The sequence below is a fragment of the Spermophilus citellus genome (assembly GCF_964194105.1).
Source record: "Spermophilus citellus genome assembly, chromosome: 1".
NCBI classification, from domain to species: Eukaryota; Metazoa; Chordata; class Mammalia; order Rodentia; family Sciuridae; genus Spermophilus; species Spermophilus citellus.
Genome location: NC_138182.1, coordinates 177,473,721 through 177,491,713, shown reverse-complemented (window position 1 = coordinate 177,491,713; position 17,993 = coordinate 177,473,721). Strand labels below are relative to the sequence as shown.

Genomic DNA, 17,993 nt, shown 5'->3' with positions numbered 1-17,993 from the left:
AGTCCTTTTTCCTAAGGGAAAAATCCGTGTTGTGTGTTTTTCCAGGGAGATGCTGTCCCAGAATGCTTTTCCCAAAGGACTATGCCTCTGATTCATCTATTTTTTTAAAATGCTTTAGGTTTATTTTATTTGTACTATTTGCTAATGTTAGTAAAATGTATACCATAAAGAAATAAACTTCAGAGGACATAAAGCACACACCTGGGGGCTACCAAGTCTGTTAGCAAAGGTTCTGTTCCTCAGCACTCAAACACCTCCAGCTGAAGTTGGCTCTCCATGACAACTTTCTGTTCACAACAGAGCTACACACCAGGACAGGATGGGTGCCACCCTTCCTTGCAGTGTGACAAATATTTGGTAAGATAATGCTAAATTCTTCCACCATTTGTCTAGTTTTGTTACTAGGAATGTCTAAAAGCATAGTACTCTATAGCTCTGTGGATTATGTGACTACTACTGTCTGCAGGGGAAATATTTAGTGTTTGTTTCTGAATAAACCTTTTTTTTTGTTTTGTTTTGGTTTTTTCTAATATGAACATCATAGGAACCATGAACTTGAACTTGAATTTGTCAGTGAGGAGACTACTTGGGTTCTGGACTTTACCTTGAGGATACTTAATAAACTTTTATTGTTTTTCTTTATCCTAATCAGAGACCATAGGAGGGATGCTATGATTAAAGAAAATTGGGGTTTCTTCTAAACATTCTGAAGTGTCTTCCTCCTTTTGGGAAACATGGGGCTCCCATTTGTCTTCCAGCTGCTGAATTATCCTTTCCTTCTCCTCCAACTCTTCTTCCAACTCAGTGATCTTCTCTGTCTGAAAGGAAAGCTGGGTCGACAGTTCCATGATGAGGCTAATTTTCCTATCACTCTCTTCCATAGGAGGGAGACCACCACAGAACTCTTCTTCTGACGAGTTGTCTTCTAGAGCAAACAAGAAAAGGAAAGTCTGAGCAGTTTTAACTGGAGCTTCTAGAATTCAAAGACAGGAAACATGAAAAAAACTTCATTTCTCACGTTCTCAAAAGAGAACACAGATGTTGTGTCATCTGGCCAGAGAGTTTGAGGATGGAAGGGACCAATTTTGGATGCTTGTGAAAAAACTTGGAAGCCTCTTGAGAGTAAGGAGGATCATACTTGAAAAGTCTTTTTTTTTTAAATTCATATGCATTTATTTTCAATTAACCATGGAAATGAGCCATCCTTGAAAATTCAGTCTCCAAATAACAGACATCCTAAGTTTCATGTTATCCTTTTCCCTAAAAACCTTTCACAAGAGCTACAATCAAGTAGAAATATGCTTCAAATTAAAGTTTTATTCAACTAAAAACAAAACAACTTGCCATTGTCCCTTCTGGGGAAAATGATAATGAGAAAAGACTAGTCTCTCAACCCAAGTCAGCTTTAGAGTTGGCAGGGATGCAGTTTGAGGTAATCTAGGAAACTCTGTTTGCGTGGTAAATCCCACAGATATTCAATTATTTCATTTCTGAAGGTTTTATGGCATTTAAAATAGAAAATTCCCCTAGACATAAAATCTTACCTGTTATCAATTTCTATCAGCTAACCCCTCAAATAAAGATAATATCTGATAATACTAAAGATAATAAAGATAAAGATAAGAATAAGAAGTTTAAGAGAGGCTCTAAGAAAGAGATAAAAGATTAGTGATTGTCCACAGGGTGTTCTGCAAAACAAGTCTCAGTAGCCCTTCCAAAAAATTTGCTCCTTAAAATGAACCCCATCTTATTAGACCTAAGCAGTACCATCCTCATTATCACTCTTCTTTTGAAATTTATACTATTAAATTCCTTTGGGAAAACATTCAAAGAATGTCAAGAGCTTGGGTATCACTTTAGAAGCAATGGAACCCTAGCATATGAATAAACCTGACATAAGACCTTGACACTTGATTGCTATAATTGAAGGTATAATATTACTCTGGTCCAGTGAAAACAATTCCCAGAGCTACACTACTCTCAGTCCCAAATACAGAAGCCTGCTACTATCATATACCCATGCACCTGATAAAAATGGGGCATTTTGCTGGGTGATGCTTGCTTCCTCAGCAAATAAAACTAATGGGCTGTCATCACTTTCTCAGGGATTCACTAAAAGAAGCTTGAGCATTACATAACACAGTCTGCAGAGTCCTTTTGGTTGCCCAAAAATGATAAGAGGAGACATCAGGCCATTCTCTGCTCTTAGAAATTATTAACAATTTCTAAATTTAAGATGACTTGAGGGAAAATTTTGTTCTGATTATATGAAATTCTAATGCTATATTGAAGGAGATAGTGGATTGAGTAACTTTCTTAAAGAGAAATAAAAAAAATCTCAAATGTCAAAGGAGTGCTTAGTTCATTGCCTTTGCAATAGGCATGTGCTTTCCAGGGTGGGAGAGGGAGTCTATATGGTGGGGGATTTTCCTTGTCTGCTGATATGCCAGGGCCTCCCTTACCTTTTCTTTCACCTGGCCAGAGCTGTGCTATCACTACAGTAGCCACATTAAGCTACTGAATGTGGCTAGTCTGAATAAAGATGTACTATAAATGTAAAATCCATATTTGATTTAGAAGATCTAGTTTAAAAGAAAAAACTGAGAAGTATCTTTTAAATTGTTTGTGTTGTTCATGTATTAAACTAACAATGTTTTAGATATATTGTGTTAAATGAGATAGATTAATGAAACGTATTCACTCACATGTTTTAACTTTTAAAAAATGTGGCTATTAGAAACTTTAAAATATGTGGTTTGCATTTGTAGCACTCATTATATTCCTGTTTGATAGTCCTGGGATAGCATTTGCTTTTTTATTTGGTACCAGGAATTGAACCCAGGGGAGCTTAATCCCTGAGCCACATCCCCACCCCCTTTTAAAAATATATATTTTATTTACAGACAGGGTCTCTCCGAGTTGCAAAATTCCTTCTAGTCTGCTGAGGCTGGCTTTGAACTCATGATCCTCCTGCCTCAGCCTCTCCAGTTGCTGGGATTATAGGAGTGCATCACTGCGCCTGGCTGGCATTTCCTTTTGAAAGAACACTCCCCTAACCCAGAGGGACATGTTACTTGTAGACACACAGATCTAGTTAACCTGGACAGATGTTTATTGGGTGGGAGGGTTGCTGGTTCTCAACCACAGATTGTTTTTCTGTGACCCAGAGGAAGGCATGTAAATCTAGGCTTAAGAATATGGGGTTTCATGGACTGAAATAAGATGCTTCAGGAGTAGAAAGAAAAAATGACAAATGCAGCAAGGTTATGATGGGGAGATGCTGTGGAGAGGAATGGCAGGAGGAGGAAGGCTGGATCTTGGAGCAGTTCAGCGATGGAGAGGGTGTATCAGGAGCCACTCTCCTTGAATGTGCCTATTTGCCAGCTTTTGTCATTTCTTTGCACTTGCCTTCAAGTTTTTCTTTCTCTAGCTTTTTGTCTCCTTTCAGGACATTGTCATTAACTTATATGTGTAATGTCATTTGGCCTTTTTTGCTTTTATTTTTCTTTTAGATAAGGCAAGAGAGGTAGAATACTTTGTTCATCTTTTTAAAATTAATTAATTAATTAATTAATTATAATTAAGTATATATAATAGCATATATACCACCATCTTTCCTGTCCCCATGCCTCCTCCCCATCTCCATTTTGCCCAGAGTTACTCCATTTTCCTATGCCCACCCCTCATTATGGATCAGCATCCACTTATCAGGGAGAACTTTCAGCCTTTGTTTTTTGGGGATTGGCTTAATGCACTTAGCATGATATTCTCCAACTTCATCCATTTACCTGCAAATACTTTTATTCTCTTTTATTGCTGAGTAATTTCATTGTGTATATATACCACAGTTTCTTTATTCATTCATCTACTGAAAAGCATCTAGGTTGGTTCCACAGTTTAGCTATTGTGAATTGTGCTGCTATAAACATTGATGTGGCTACATTACCATAATATTCTGTTTTTAAGTCCTTTGGGTATAGACCAAGGAGTAGGATAGCTGGGTCAAATGGTGGTTCCATTCCAAGTTTTCTAAGGAATCTCCATACCGCTTTCCAGATTGGTTGAAGCAATTTGCAGTCCACCAGTAATGTATGAGTGTGCCTTTTCCCCACATCCTTGCCAACACTTATTGTTGTTTTCATTCTTGATAACCACAATTCTAACTGGTGAGATGAAATCTTACAGTAGATTTGATATTCATCTTTTTTTTTAATGATAAAGGAGCAGAACACCGCAGGGAGATCTTAAGATTAGACCTTAAGATTAGGCAATATAGGAAAAAAGATAGCTTCTTCAACAAATGGTGCTGGGAAAACTGGAAATCCATATGCAGCTAAATGAAATTAAACCCTTATCTCTCACCATGCACAAAACTCAACTCAAAGTGGATCAAGGATCTAGGAATTAGACCAGAGACCTGTGCCTAACAGAAGAAAAAGTAGGCCAAATCTTCATCATGTCGGATTAGGCCCCCACTTCCTCAATAAGACTCCTAAAATGAAAGAAATAAAATCAAGAATCAATAAATGGGATGGATTCAAATGGGAAGCTAAAAGGCTTCCTCTCAGCAAAAGAAACAATCAATGAGGTAAAAAGAGAGCCTACATTTTGGGAGCAAATTTTTGTCACACTCACATTAGATAAAGCACTAATCTCCAGGATATATAAAGAACTCAAAAAACTTCACACACACACAAAACAAAACAAAGCAAAAAACACAAACCAACCCAATCAATAAATGGGCTAAGGAGCTGGACAGATCCTTCTCAGAAGAAGATATATGATTGATCAACAAATATATGAAAAATATTCAACATCTCTAGTAATTGGAGAAATGCAAATCAAACTAAGATTCCATCTCCTGTAAGAATGGCAGTTATCAAGAATACAAACAACGATGAGTGTTGGCAAGGATGTGGGGAAAAGGCACACTCATACATTGCTGGTGGGATTGCAAATTGCTTCAACCAATCTGGAAAGCAGTATAGAGATTCTTTAGAAAACTTGGAATGGAACCACCATTTGACCCAGCTATCCCATTCCTTGGTATATACCCAAAGGACTTAAAAACAGCATATTGTGGTAACGTAGCCACATCAATGTTTATAGCAGCACAATTCACAATAGCTAAACTGTGGAACCAACCTAGATGCTTTTCAGTAGATGAATGGATAAAGAAACTGTGGTATATATACACAATGAAATTACTCAGCAATAAAAGAGAATAAAAATATTTGCAGGTAAATGGATGAAGTTGGAGAATATCATGCTAAGTGAATTAAGCCAAACCCCCAAAACCAAAGGCCGAATATTCTCCCTGATAAGTGGATGCTGATCCATAATGGGGGGTGGGCATGCGAAAAATGGAGTAACTGGGCAAAAGGGAGGGGAGGGGATGGGGCATGAGGGCAGGAAAGGTGGTGGAATGAGACGAACATCATTACCCCAGGTACCTGTATGACTGCACATATGGTGCAGTGCTACATCGTGTACAACCAGAGCAATGAAAAGTTGTGCTGCAATTGTGTACAATGAATCAAAATGCATTCTGCTGTCATATATACCTAATTAGAGTAAATAAATAAATAAATTTAAAAATAAAAGATTAGGCAATGTAGACACTAGGTCCACATTCTCTGTTGAAGAGTGGCAGAGGCAGAAGGTAGCAAAAAATGAGAGGAGAGGCAAGGGATATTAATCAGCCTGGAATGCCATAAGAAAATATCACATACTGAGTGGCTCAGACAAGAGACATTTATTAACCACAGTTCTGGAGGCAGAAAGTCCCAGGTCAGGCTGTAAGGATGGTTGGGTTCTGGTTCAAACTCTTTGGCTTGTAGACAGCTGCCTTCTCTCCATGTGTTCACATGGCAGAAAGACAAAGAAACTGAAAGCTCAATAGTGTCTTTTCTAGTAAGAACACTAATTACATCATGAAGGCCCTGCCCTCATGACCTTATAAGACCCTTTTTACCTTCCACATGCCCCATCTCCAAATGCCATCACATTGCGGGTCAGGGCTTCAACATATGCATTTGGGTAAGGCCATAATTCAGTCCATGGCACAGGGAGAAAACAATTGGAAAAGTTGGAAAAAGGAGAGATGGAATGAGGTTTTTGATTCCCATTGTATTAGTTTTCAAGCGTCCAATGAAAATTCTGATTAAGAGATAAGCTAAGGAGTATGTATGCCAGAAAGGAAATTTCTTACCCAAGAACATTTTACACTAGATGATCTCTTTGCACACTTCTGTTCTATTTCTAATATATTACAAATAACCAAGTGTTTTCAACTCTTTAACGAAGTGGAACACTCCAAGTGTGTCCCATCCTATATGTGTTGGAAATTCTCTCACCCCTAATGAGTTTTTAGAACTCTATCATCAACTGTCACACTGCTCCTCCATCACTGGGTCTCTCTCCTTTGAAATAAGAAGGCACACATGTCCCTAAAGTTCTGACAGCTCACAAGGCCCAAAACTCAAAGGCCTACAGTCTTCCCTGGACTTTTCCTGGCAGCTCAGATAGTGTTACCACATGGTGGCTGCCTGAACATAGAGGTCCTACCATCTGACTAGGTACACTCGGATTTAACCCCATACCAGAGGCTTCAGAAGACCCAGACATAAGAAAGGCCCTTAGACCTGTGAGAGAAATGATTAGCCACAATCAGGATGTGAACTTGTTATACTTACAGAGATTTTTTTATATGCATACATGATTTTTCATTATTTCCCTTCTATCTGCCTGCACATAAACTAGATGTTAAAGCTGAGGATGTAGCTGAGTAGTAAAGCACTTGCCTAGCATGCACAAAGCCCTAGGTTCCCCTACAAGCAGAGAGAGAGAGAGAGAGAGAGAGAGAGAGAGAGAGAGAGAGAGACTTAAAACAGTAATGAGAATGAGGAGAATAAGAGTTTAGGGTCATAGCAAAGGGGATACAAGAAACAGGTACTAGAAATTGAGGAGGTTTAAAAAATTTAAGAAGAGGACAGACAATAGGACTATTCAGCTTGCAGATGGACCAGGCCATGCTCACTTTTCTATAACAGCCTTGAAAGACCAAAGGCCCAGAAGAAATTGCAACATTTGCCTTTGGCCATTTCTAGTTTCCCATTCTCTATAACCTCAAAACCTTTATGTTCGTAGCAAAGTGCCACATGAGAATTAGATAAAAATTTATTACTAACAACTAATAGCAGAGATCATTGTAATAGCAGAGGTAATTGTAGTTTGAGGAGTAGCTTAGCACCTGAGAGTTGGAATGCATTTGGGGACAATCAAGTCTTGCCTGCCATCCAGTACAGGAATTATTTCTACAACATCTCTATGATGCTTTTCTAATCAAGTTACTCTTAGACACTGGGATCCCTTGTGCACTTTATATATTGGTTGCCAAGTTGTAGTCAATGGATAAAATCTGCATTTTTGTCATCATTGCAAGGGCCAGCTGTTATAGAGACAACTAACAGGTAGAAAGCTGATGGACAGATGTGAAGGAGAGTAGGGAGCAACCTGTTGCTAATAAGAACAAGAACACATGGTATCACATTTGGTCAAAAGGCCCAGAACACGTGAAAACATTACTTCGTGAGTTGAGGAAGTTAGTAGCTTTCTATAGGCAGTGATATAGTGTTGAAAGGTGACCCAGGGAGTGGCAGGAAGGGAAATTTTTAGATTTTCTAAATACTTCTTTGTAAAGATCCCTGTACCAGTGCCACCCAAAAGTGTGCACTGAGCAAAGAAATCCTGAAAGCCATTGGTCTAGCTTCTGAATCAAAAACCTCAAGGAATAGGAAAAACACTTGTGCCCTGGTTGTGAGTCTCCTCCACAGACATCCTTTGGTTCATTCATTCATGCAGTAATTAATGATCAGGCCCCTGGACACAGAGAATAAGCTGCAACATTGGCCCCTGCGGTGGTAAGCTCCACCATGGGGCGTGGGAGAGGCTGCCCTAAGTGAGGCCCTAAAGGACATTCACAATTAGCCTACACAAACACCTCTGCTGGGTACTCACTCCTGAAAGTTTACTTTTCTCTCTGTCTTTCAAGCGGATGACCAAGGCTGCCAAGTGTTTACTCAATACTAAAGACTCTTACCGGTGAGGTGATTACATACCTCATTCCACCAGAGCCACCCAGGATTACTATTTGGCCTAAGACTCCGTCAGCCTCCTCTGTACAAATGTCCATCACTCTGACTCACTTCATGCTGCTTTTGAAAGCTGTGTATATTATCAATAACCACCAGGAAGTCCAGCTTCATCTCTTGTCACACTTGGGCTTGCAAGTTGGCACATCCTTATAAATACATCCCTCCCTGCTTGAATAACAAATAAAACAACACAAATCTTCCTGGTTTCCTGTCCTTCTCAATGGACCTTTTTTGGCTAAAGGTACTTCTCTGAATTAGATGATTCACTTATTTGTTTTGTATGCTTGTAGTACCCATAATTTACCTCTTGAAACTCAAACTAGTATTATGTATTGAAGTTTTTCTCCATCCTCCCTCTTCAGTGTTTTTATTTGTACAATAAGACCAGTCTCTACAGTGCCAAGTGACTGACTTCAACTTCAATTTTCTTTCACTATTGTTGTGAATACTTAGAATACATGAAGTTGGCATGTGTTAATTGGTTTGGGAAAACAACAACAACAACAACACAACAAATACAACACTACAAGAATGGATTTGGTTGATAAATAAGCTTTGTCGCTTAAAAAATGTAGTGTGATATTTGTTAGAAATTTTTGATATCATAGCATAATGACAATCAGTTTTATAACAGGATTATGTTTTAGAGGAATGATGTGAAATGCAGTTGCAAACTAGATAGAATTTATGTTTCTAGCTTTTAAAATATCAAACCTATGAGCTTAAAAATATCTGTCTGTTTTCATAAATATCTTGGAAGGGAACAAATACTTAGTCCATATCATAATAGAAAGGTTACAGCCCTGAGGACATGATGCTTAGAGCTCCTGAAAGCAGCAGATTAGAGAACCTCTAGAATACCCAAGGACAAGAAAACGCTTAGGAAAAGTCAGGGCAAGAGAGATTGTGTAGGAAGCAGTATTGCTTAACATTCTTCGGGGTCTCAAGCAGATGTAGCATCCATGCGCCTCAGGCTGCTATAACAAAACATTGTAGACTGGGTAATTTATAAACAAAAGAAACTTATTCTCTCCACAGAAACTTATTCTCACAGTTCCTGAGTCTGAGAAGTCCAAATAATGGTGCTAGCAGGCTCAGTGTCTGGTAGGGATCCACCCCTCATAGATGGCATCTTCTCGCTGTCCTTACCTGGTGGGAAGGCTAACAGGCTCCCTCAAACCTCTTTTAGAAGGACAATGATCCTATTCAGGAGAGGTCTGTCCTCATGACCTACTCACATCCTAAAGGTGGCACCTCTTAATAGCAACACATTGTTGATTAGATTTCAGATAAATTTTAGAGGGACATACAGAGCATAGCAGTATAATATAGTCTCCAGAACTAGAGTGAGAGGTTTCACTGATGTGTGGACACTTTGAGGACTTGGTTAATGGTGAGGGACCATGTAGGATGAAAAGCACTCATCTATAACTGCAAGTATCATTTAAGTTCAAGTGGCAATTAGATGGCTTTCCCTGCAAGATGTGCGAGAGCTAAATAGACCAAGGGAACTGCAGAATATTATTATTATTTGGTACTGGGGATTGAACCAGGACACTTTACCACTAAATTCAAAACATCCCTATATATAACTCAGCTGTATCCCCCAGTCCTTATTTTTTGAAACAAGGTTTTGCTAAGTTGCTTAGAACCTCAGCCTCAGCTAAGTTTTGGAAGCTGGCCTTGAACTTGAGATCCTCCTCAGTCTCCTGAGTCATACTGGGACTCCAGTGAATGCCCAGTGGGAACTACACATTTATATCTTCCTTCTTATGCATATTCAGAGGCATGTAATCAACTCAGTGTCCATGCTTATCATTTATTGAATACTAATTCCCCATATATAGAGTTGAAGTTTTGCAATATCTTCATATCGGTTCATCTTTCCTCTGCTACTTTGGTCTGGTTTCAATTCTTATACAGACAGTTCCCATTATAATATAAGTTAGGCCTTGATACTTTTTCCTAATACCCTTCAATGACTTTTCATCTCAAACAGACTAAAACCCCAAATGCTTACAATGACCTTCAAGACTCTGTTTGGTCTGGGTTCCCCTTTACCTCCCTGACACGTCTCCTATTCCTCCTCTTTAGAGCAAATCTAGCATTTACTTTGCTACATTGCCACCACCCTTATTACCATTCATAACAAAGCATGTTCCTGACCCAGAGCTTTACATTTGTTATTTTCTCTGCCTGGACAGTTAGTTATACTCCTGTTGCATATATGGCTCGGTGCCTCAATTCCTTCGGGTCATCACTTTCCAAAGCTACCTTCATCCAATGAAATCTTCCCTGGCTATCCTACTTAAAGTTTCAACCCATCCCGCATGGCTGAACACTTTAAATCCCTGTTTCCTGCTTTAAGTTTACTGAGATACTATATTTGACACCTTTTATATTTTATTTTTGTCTTGTTTGTACTTTTACCCCCATGAAGGAAAAGCTACTTGAATGTTTTGTTTGCTACTATATCCCCTGTGCACATGGAGTATAGTAGTACTGTTATAGTTTGGATGTGAGGTGTCTCCCGAAAGCTCACATGTGAGATAATGCAAGAAGGTTCAGAGGAGAAATGACTGGGTTGTGAGAGTTTTAACCCAATCAGTGAATTAATCCCCCCCTACGGATTAACTGAGTGGTAACTGAAGTGGTAGGATGTGGGTGGAGGAGGTGGGAATTGGGGCATGGCTTTGGATATATATTTGTATCTGGCTAGTGGAGTCTCTTTCTGCTTCCTGATCACCATGTGAGCTGTTTCACTCTGCTACACTCTTCCACTATCATGTCCTGCATCACTTCAAGGAATGGAGCCAGCTGTCTATGGATCGAGACCTTTCAAACCATGAATTGCTAAATAAACCTTTCCTCCTCTACAGTTATTCTGGTCAGGTTTTTCAGTTGCAGCAGTGAAAGAGCTCACTAAAACAAGTACTTTTGTCAAGTGAATAAATGTATGAAGATTAAGTGCAAATAGAATTTTTCAGTTGCAGCAGTGAAAGAGCTCACTAAAACAAGTACTTTTGTCAAGTGAATAAATGTATGAAGATTAAGTGCAAATATAATACAAAATCACCATAGAAAGGGTCAATCAATTGATGTATCACTAGGATGATACCTAGGTTTCCCTCTGAGAATGTTTTTTTCTTCAAACAAAGCTTTTCATTACTGCATTAAAATAATAACAACAACAATAATAATAATAAACAACTATTGTGATTGTATAACAATGCATGTAACATCTCTTGAGTTTATGTTTTTTGGGTAAAAAATGCAAAAGTTAGAGTAGTTGATGCTCTAGACTTCTTCCAGATCTATGTTCTATAAGCTATAAACATGGTTCTTCAAACCTGGCACCTGGGAGGCTTTGACAATATGGGGAACCCAAGGCCTTGCCTCTGATAAATGTAGAAGAATGCCCAGGAATCCATATATTCATAAAAATTCCCAGATAATTCTTTTGTTGTTGTTGCAGTACTGGGGATTGAATCCGGGACCTTATACATGCTAGGAAAACATTTTATCACTGAGCCATATCCCCACCCCATGCCCCCATTTTTTACTTTATTTTGAGACAAAGTCCCCCTAACTCACTCAGAATGGCCTCAAACTTTCAACCTCCTACCTCAGCCTCCTGAATGGCTAGAATTGTACAGGTGTGTGCGGGCATTACCTTACTGGACTTCCCCTAGTAATTCGGCTAATCGCCAACTTTGTACAATTGAATTTCTGCTGACTTACAAGAGGCATTATAAACCAACCTTTGGCTAAATCCTAAAGGGTAGGCCAGAAATCCAGGCACGCCTCTTCTTGACAAGGCTACAGTACCAAGCTGGAGGAGAGAGATCACATCTATTCTACTCTGCAAGCCTCTCTGGCTACTTGACAAGGCTCTGCCTGTAAATGTTAGTAGCTGACTAAACACACCCATGGTCCTCACAGCCCCTCCCCTTGTTTAATTAGCTTATATCCCAGAAACATCTTGCCAGTTCTAACTTGGCTAAATTATCTCCAGAACATCCAGAGAAAATGAGTGTTTGAGAGTTTGTTGTTCTTGCTTCCGTTTCTGTTTTAGTGGAGGAACGGATCCATTTCCTTTTAAGCCAGTCTGCAGAGAAGTCTCCTTTTTTCATGAGAAATGGATGCAAAGAGGGTGAATGGAGGGAGAGGACAGGAGCGTCACACCTCACGTGGAGGCACGGGTACTCTCCAGCATCCACAAAGGTTGAAGAACTACCTCCACCACTCGGGGAGTAAATGAATCCCTTCTGAAGATCTGAAGCTTGGCCCTTCTGCTTAGGGTTTGCTGGATTCAGCTGATATGCTCATGCTCCAGAATACCAATAAAAACACATCAGAAACAAGCATGAATACCTTGGTGCCAGCATAAGGAAGAGTAGTGGGTGGTGCCTGTGTGGAATAGCAAGTGATAATGTCTCAAAATTATGCCAAAAACTAGAATGGGCTGCTGTGGGACCCCAGAACATGCCCATCAGAACTATGTTTCTTTGGCATATTTCAAGATGGTTGTTCAGAGAAACAGGGTTAATTCAGAAAGGATGTCCTTTTGTAAAATAATTTACATCCATGAAGGAAATATATATTAGTGAAATAAACATCCACTTAATGTAAACAGACTTTTCTATTTGTTATCCTCATTTCTCCTTAGAGAAGATCTTTCCAGAGGAAGAAGAGATTGGGAGTCGGACACTTGGCCTGCGCAGAGACTCCCACTGGTAGCTTTTACCTGGAAGACTTCACCTGCCCTCCTCAGCCTTCATAGCCAGATGCCGCTTCTTTCCCCCCAAAGCCTAAGCCCATATGTATTTGTTTAACTCTATAAAAGCTCCAACACCCTAGCTCTCCCTTGAGCCTCAAGCTTTGTGTATGGCTCTCATGTTTCTGCATATTAATAAATTTGATATTTTTTTCTGTTAATCTGTTGTCAATCTATTTTATAGGCTAAAAATTATCAAACCTTCAGAGGGAAAAGAGTAAATTCAAATCATCCCCGTGGGAGGTGGGGAGTGTTCATCAGCTATCTATTCCTGGAACAAAATACCTGAGATAATCAAGTTATAACAAGAAAAGTTTTACAGAGCTAACATAATGGTACATGTTTGTAACCTCAGCTGCTTGGGAGGCTGAGGCAGGAGAATTGCTAGTTCAAGGGCAGCCTCAGCAATTTAGCAAGACCTTGTCTCAAAATTTAAATAAATAAATTTTAAAAGGGTTGGTGATGTAGCTCAGTGGTAAAGTTCTCCTTTGTTCAATACCCAATAAGGAAGGAAGGAAGGAAGGAAAAGGAAAGGAGAGGAAAGAAGAAGAAGGAAGAAAGAAGAAAGGTTGGGGTCAGAGTTCAGTGGTGCAGCATGTACTTAGAATGTGTGAAACACCAGGGTTTAATCCCTACCATCAAAACACAAAAACAAACAACAAACAAAATAAAAACTCCTCAAAGGTTTATTATTTTAGCTCATGGTTTTAGAGGCTCTAGTCCATGATTGGTCAGCCTGCTTCTTCTAGGCCTCTGGTAGAGGGAGGGGGCAGCACATCACGGTGGTAGCATGTGGCACAGCAAACTACTCACCTCAAGGCCAGAAAGCAAAAGAGAAAGAATAGGGTTCTGGGCCTCAAAATTCCCTTTGAGCCCCCCCGCCATTACCTAAGGACCTCCCAGTAGACCCCACCTCTTACAGTTTCCACCATTTCCCCGTAGCACCAAGCTGGAGACCAAGTCTTTACTATGTGGATCTTGGAGGAACATCTAAGATCCAAACAAGAGCCTTCAGAGAGAAAAGAGTAAATCTAAAATGTCTCTAAGATGGTCCATGGTAGAAGGTTGGAGGACAACCCCATGATCAGACATCACTAGTGGGCAGAGATCAGTGCCGTATTCCATCTTCTATGTGCTCACCAGCAGGGCAAAGAGTTTCACTAGGGTGAGGGTAGGACATCACAGGTAGATTGACTTCATCACATACATTTTGGAACAGAGTTCCTTTCCCACCACTTCAGGATATTTTAAGAAGGGGTTCTTAACAAGATTCAGAGAAAATAAATGCTGTTCGTATAATAACATTCCTGAGTTATGCGAAGAAGTCTATCTAGGTAGAAGAAAAAGTTTCTGGAATCTCTCTTGTTTCTTCCAATGAGAAGGACCTGAAATACCCTCCAATAATATGGCTAGCTGGCTTGCTCAAAGAGAATAAAGGGTAAATTGCACTGACCAACAAGTTGGCCAGAAGTCAAGAGGTAAAAATGGACCCTGGCAGGAGGGTCAGGAAATTCAAGGGAGGGAGAGACCCAGGAGATTGTGTGAAAGGACAAAAGAGAGGAGACAATGGATGAAGAGCTGTTTCTGTGCTTATTGAAAAGGCATCAGTAGGGACTCCACGTCAATTGAAGGAATAAAAGTCAAACGAATTTATGTCTTTTGGATTGCACATTGAATTAACGGATCAAAAGTGAGTCTTTTCCCTGTTTTTCTTCCTGGTGCATGGGAGTTTTATGGGCTACATTATTATGAACTAAGAAGGACTATTTAATTAATGTGTTTGCATTTATTTTCAGAAGATATTATATTTCTGATGATATATAGCGTGGAGAAACAAAATGATGCCATAGTAATAAGAGCACTGGTGATGAAGACAATAGAAAGTAGTTCCCCCAACTCCCCTGAGAATGTTGGGATAAAAAGTATCTAATATATATATATATATATATATATATATATATATATATATATATATAAATAAAATAAGGATTTTGGCCAGGTACTGTGGCTCACATCTATAATCCCAGCATCTCAAGAGGTGCTGAGATTGCATGTTCAAAGCCAGCCTCAGCAATTAGCAAGACCCTAAGCAACTTAGTGAGACCCTCTCTCTAAATAAAATATAAAAAAGACTGGGGATGTGGCTCACTGGTTAAGTGCCTCTGGGTTCAATCCATAGTACCAAAAAAGGGGGAAAAATCAGGATTTTGCTTCTCTAAACCATGCAGGGAGGAGAAAAGGATTAAGGGAAGTACTGGGGAGTGAGATTGATCAACTTATGATATATGCTTGTATCATAATATATGGAATAATGAATATTGCCATTAGGTATAATTATAATGTGCCAATAATTTTTTTTTAAAAATAAACAAACTGTGCAGGGGTATGGGGTTGTGTAGGAATATAAGTCATTTTGATTTAGCAGACTTGACTCCATCAGATGTTCCTGATAATGGGATGAAGCCATCTTTGCTTGCCTAAGTTTGAGTGATGTGTGCAGCTATCCCTAAGAGTATGTGGTTCTTCTCTTCCTTGAATGTCACCTCATCTCCCATGTCTCTTTGTTTGATTATCCCTGGAAAGATAAGGATGTGCCACTGAACTTTACTAATCCCCTAGATATGGCATGAAATCTGGAGCTAGCACCTCTTGGTTAAGTTAAAAAAAATCTACATAAAACAGAATAAACTGTGAAAACTATTAGAGCAGCAGAAGAATCACACAGTATTTATTTGGGTTGTTCACTTATTTTGCCCTGAACACTAAAAATGATGAAATTAATTGCTACTAGTATCAGCCAAGTGGGACCTTCACATAACTCTCAGAACAGATTCTCCAAGTGGTGAATACTCCATCACCCAAGAATGACATTAATGAAATTCATTACTGAGGTTTTAATTTATACAAAACATTAAGTAGAAGAAGCTCTGAAGCTGAGAATCCATAATCCTCAGTAAGCTTTTCAGAGTACTTTGTAAGTAGGGAAATATGAATGGAAGAATAATGACCCCCTAAAATGTCAACAAAAATGTCCTAAATGACACCCCCAAAGATGCTCCCCAAACTTGAATATATGTAATCTCAAATGACAAATGCAGATGTAATTATATTAGGGAAGTTGAGACAGAAAAAAATTGTGCTGGATTACCCAGAACTCAATGTAATCACAAGGGTGCTAAGAGGGACATGAGGGATCAGAGTCAGGGAAATGTCTGTAGATGCTTTGAAGATAGAGAAAGGAGCTGTGAGTCAAGAAATTTAAGTGGCTAATAATAGAAGCTGGAAAAAATGCAAGGAAACATTTCTTCCTAGAAATGTTTTAAGAAGTGTAGTCTTGTTGATGCCTTGACTTCAGCCCAGTGGTACTTGTTTTGGAATTTTGATTCCCAGAACTATACACTAATAAACCTGTGCTGTTTTAAGGTACTAAGCTTGTCACAGAGCAATAGGAAATCAATAAAGGGGAAACTAATCAACCCCCGAGTAATGAGAATGCTATCCTTTATGGGAGACCCAGAGGGATCATTGAGGTGCAATGCCACTGGTAGACTTGGACTTTAAGGGCAACTGAAGGTTTTTACAGGTCCAGAAGAGTCTGTATTCTAGACCTTCAGCCTCCTCTGGAATCTTAAGCCATTGTTAGTCTTTCTGCCTTGTAAATGTTAACCTTTCTAATGGCTCCAAGCAATTACATGCAAACAGACTCAACAGCTGCTATCTTTAAATGGATATAGAACCCTTTCACTCTTTAAAGCTTCTTCAAGTCTATCACCCTTAACCCCTGAGCAGGAAAATCTCTTCTTTGAGTGGTCTATACTCTCTGGCCCCCTTTCCTCAAACTTTGCTCGTGTTAACCCACTGCAGTCTAGATTTTGTTTTTAATTACTTCACCAAATTTAGCCTTGCCAGGTTATCAATGACACAAAATCCAAAGGACTTGCTTCAAGTTCATTTTACTTGACCTCTAAACTTTTGTGCCTGTTAACAATCTCCTTCAGAACACTCTTCCCTTGACTTCTGCAACATAACTTTGCCCTCCGAATTTTCTGCTACTCCTTTGGTCTTATTATGTAGACTTCTTAGAGCAATTACTACATGGACATCCTTACACTTCTGGTCTTTCTTTCTTCTTTCTGTAGGTAATTTCTCTCATATTTGTGGCCTTGGTTGCAAACTGTTGGTATGAAAGATGCCCAGATTTGCAACTCTAGGTCAGATTTGAGTGCTGGACCCTGGACCTCTGTGTTTGGATATCTCATAAACAACTCAGGTATAGTATGTCCCAAACTGCGCTTATTATTTAACCTCCACAATTGATCCCCTAGCAATATTCCCCAGCCAAGTAAAACAGTATTGTTATCATCTACTTGCTATAGTCAGAAACCTAGGAGTTACTTTAGATTCCTTTATATTTTTTGAGGAGAGTGTACCAGGATTGAACTTCTATTATTAGCCACTTCTATTATTGACCACTGAGCCACATCCCTAGCCCTATTTTGTATTTTATTCAGAGACAGGGTCACTGAGTTGCTTAGCACCTCAGTTTTACTGAGGCTAGCTTTGAGCTCTCAATCCTCCTGCCTTAGCCTCCTGAGCCAATGGGATTACAGGTGTGTGCTACTGTGTCCAGCTAGATTGCTTTTTAAACTTTGCACTTTTCTATGCATATTTATATAAACAAAACAAAATAAAACAAAACAAAAACAAAAACAAAAACAAATGTTCTGTGGTACTGGGGATCAAACCCAGGGCCTTGCACATGCTAAACATATATTCTACCACTGAGCTACACTCCCAAACTCAATTTTCATTCATCTTATCACTAAGTTCTACTGATTCAAACCTTTAGAATGTTCTTAACTTTGCCTAAATGTCTCCATCCCAGTTAGGTCATGCAATATTCTTCCCTCAAATCCATGACATTATAATTCTTATTCAAAAATTATGTTCTCAGCAGTTGGAGGTAGGGCTCAGTGGTGGAGTGTTTTCCTAGCATTTGTAAGATCCTGGTTTGATCACAAAAAATAAACAACAAAAAATTATGTTATTAATACTGTTTT

The 17,993-nt window shown here is 39.2% G+C and overlaps 1 protein-coding gene across 1 annotated transcript in view; it reads right to left on the bottom strand.

Moving 5' to 3' along the window:
* Positions 1-644: 644 nt before the first annotated feature.
* CCDC192 (coiled-coil domain containing 192) overlaps positions 645-17,993 on the bottom strand; it is a gene marked incomplete at both ends in the record, with an annotated part of 189,763 nt that continues 172,414 nt past the window's right edge. Inside the window, one exon of the mRNA XM_081283058.1 lies at positions 645-925. Within this exon, the coding sequence (XP_081139184.1) occupies positions 645-925 (281 nt within the window). The remainder of the gene's footprint in view (positions 926-17,993) is intronic.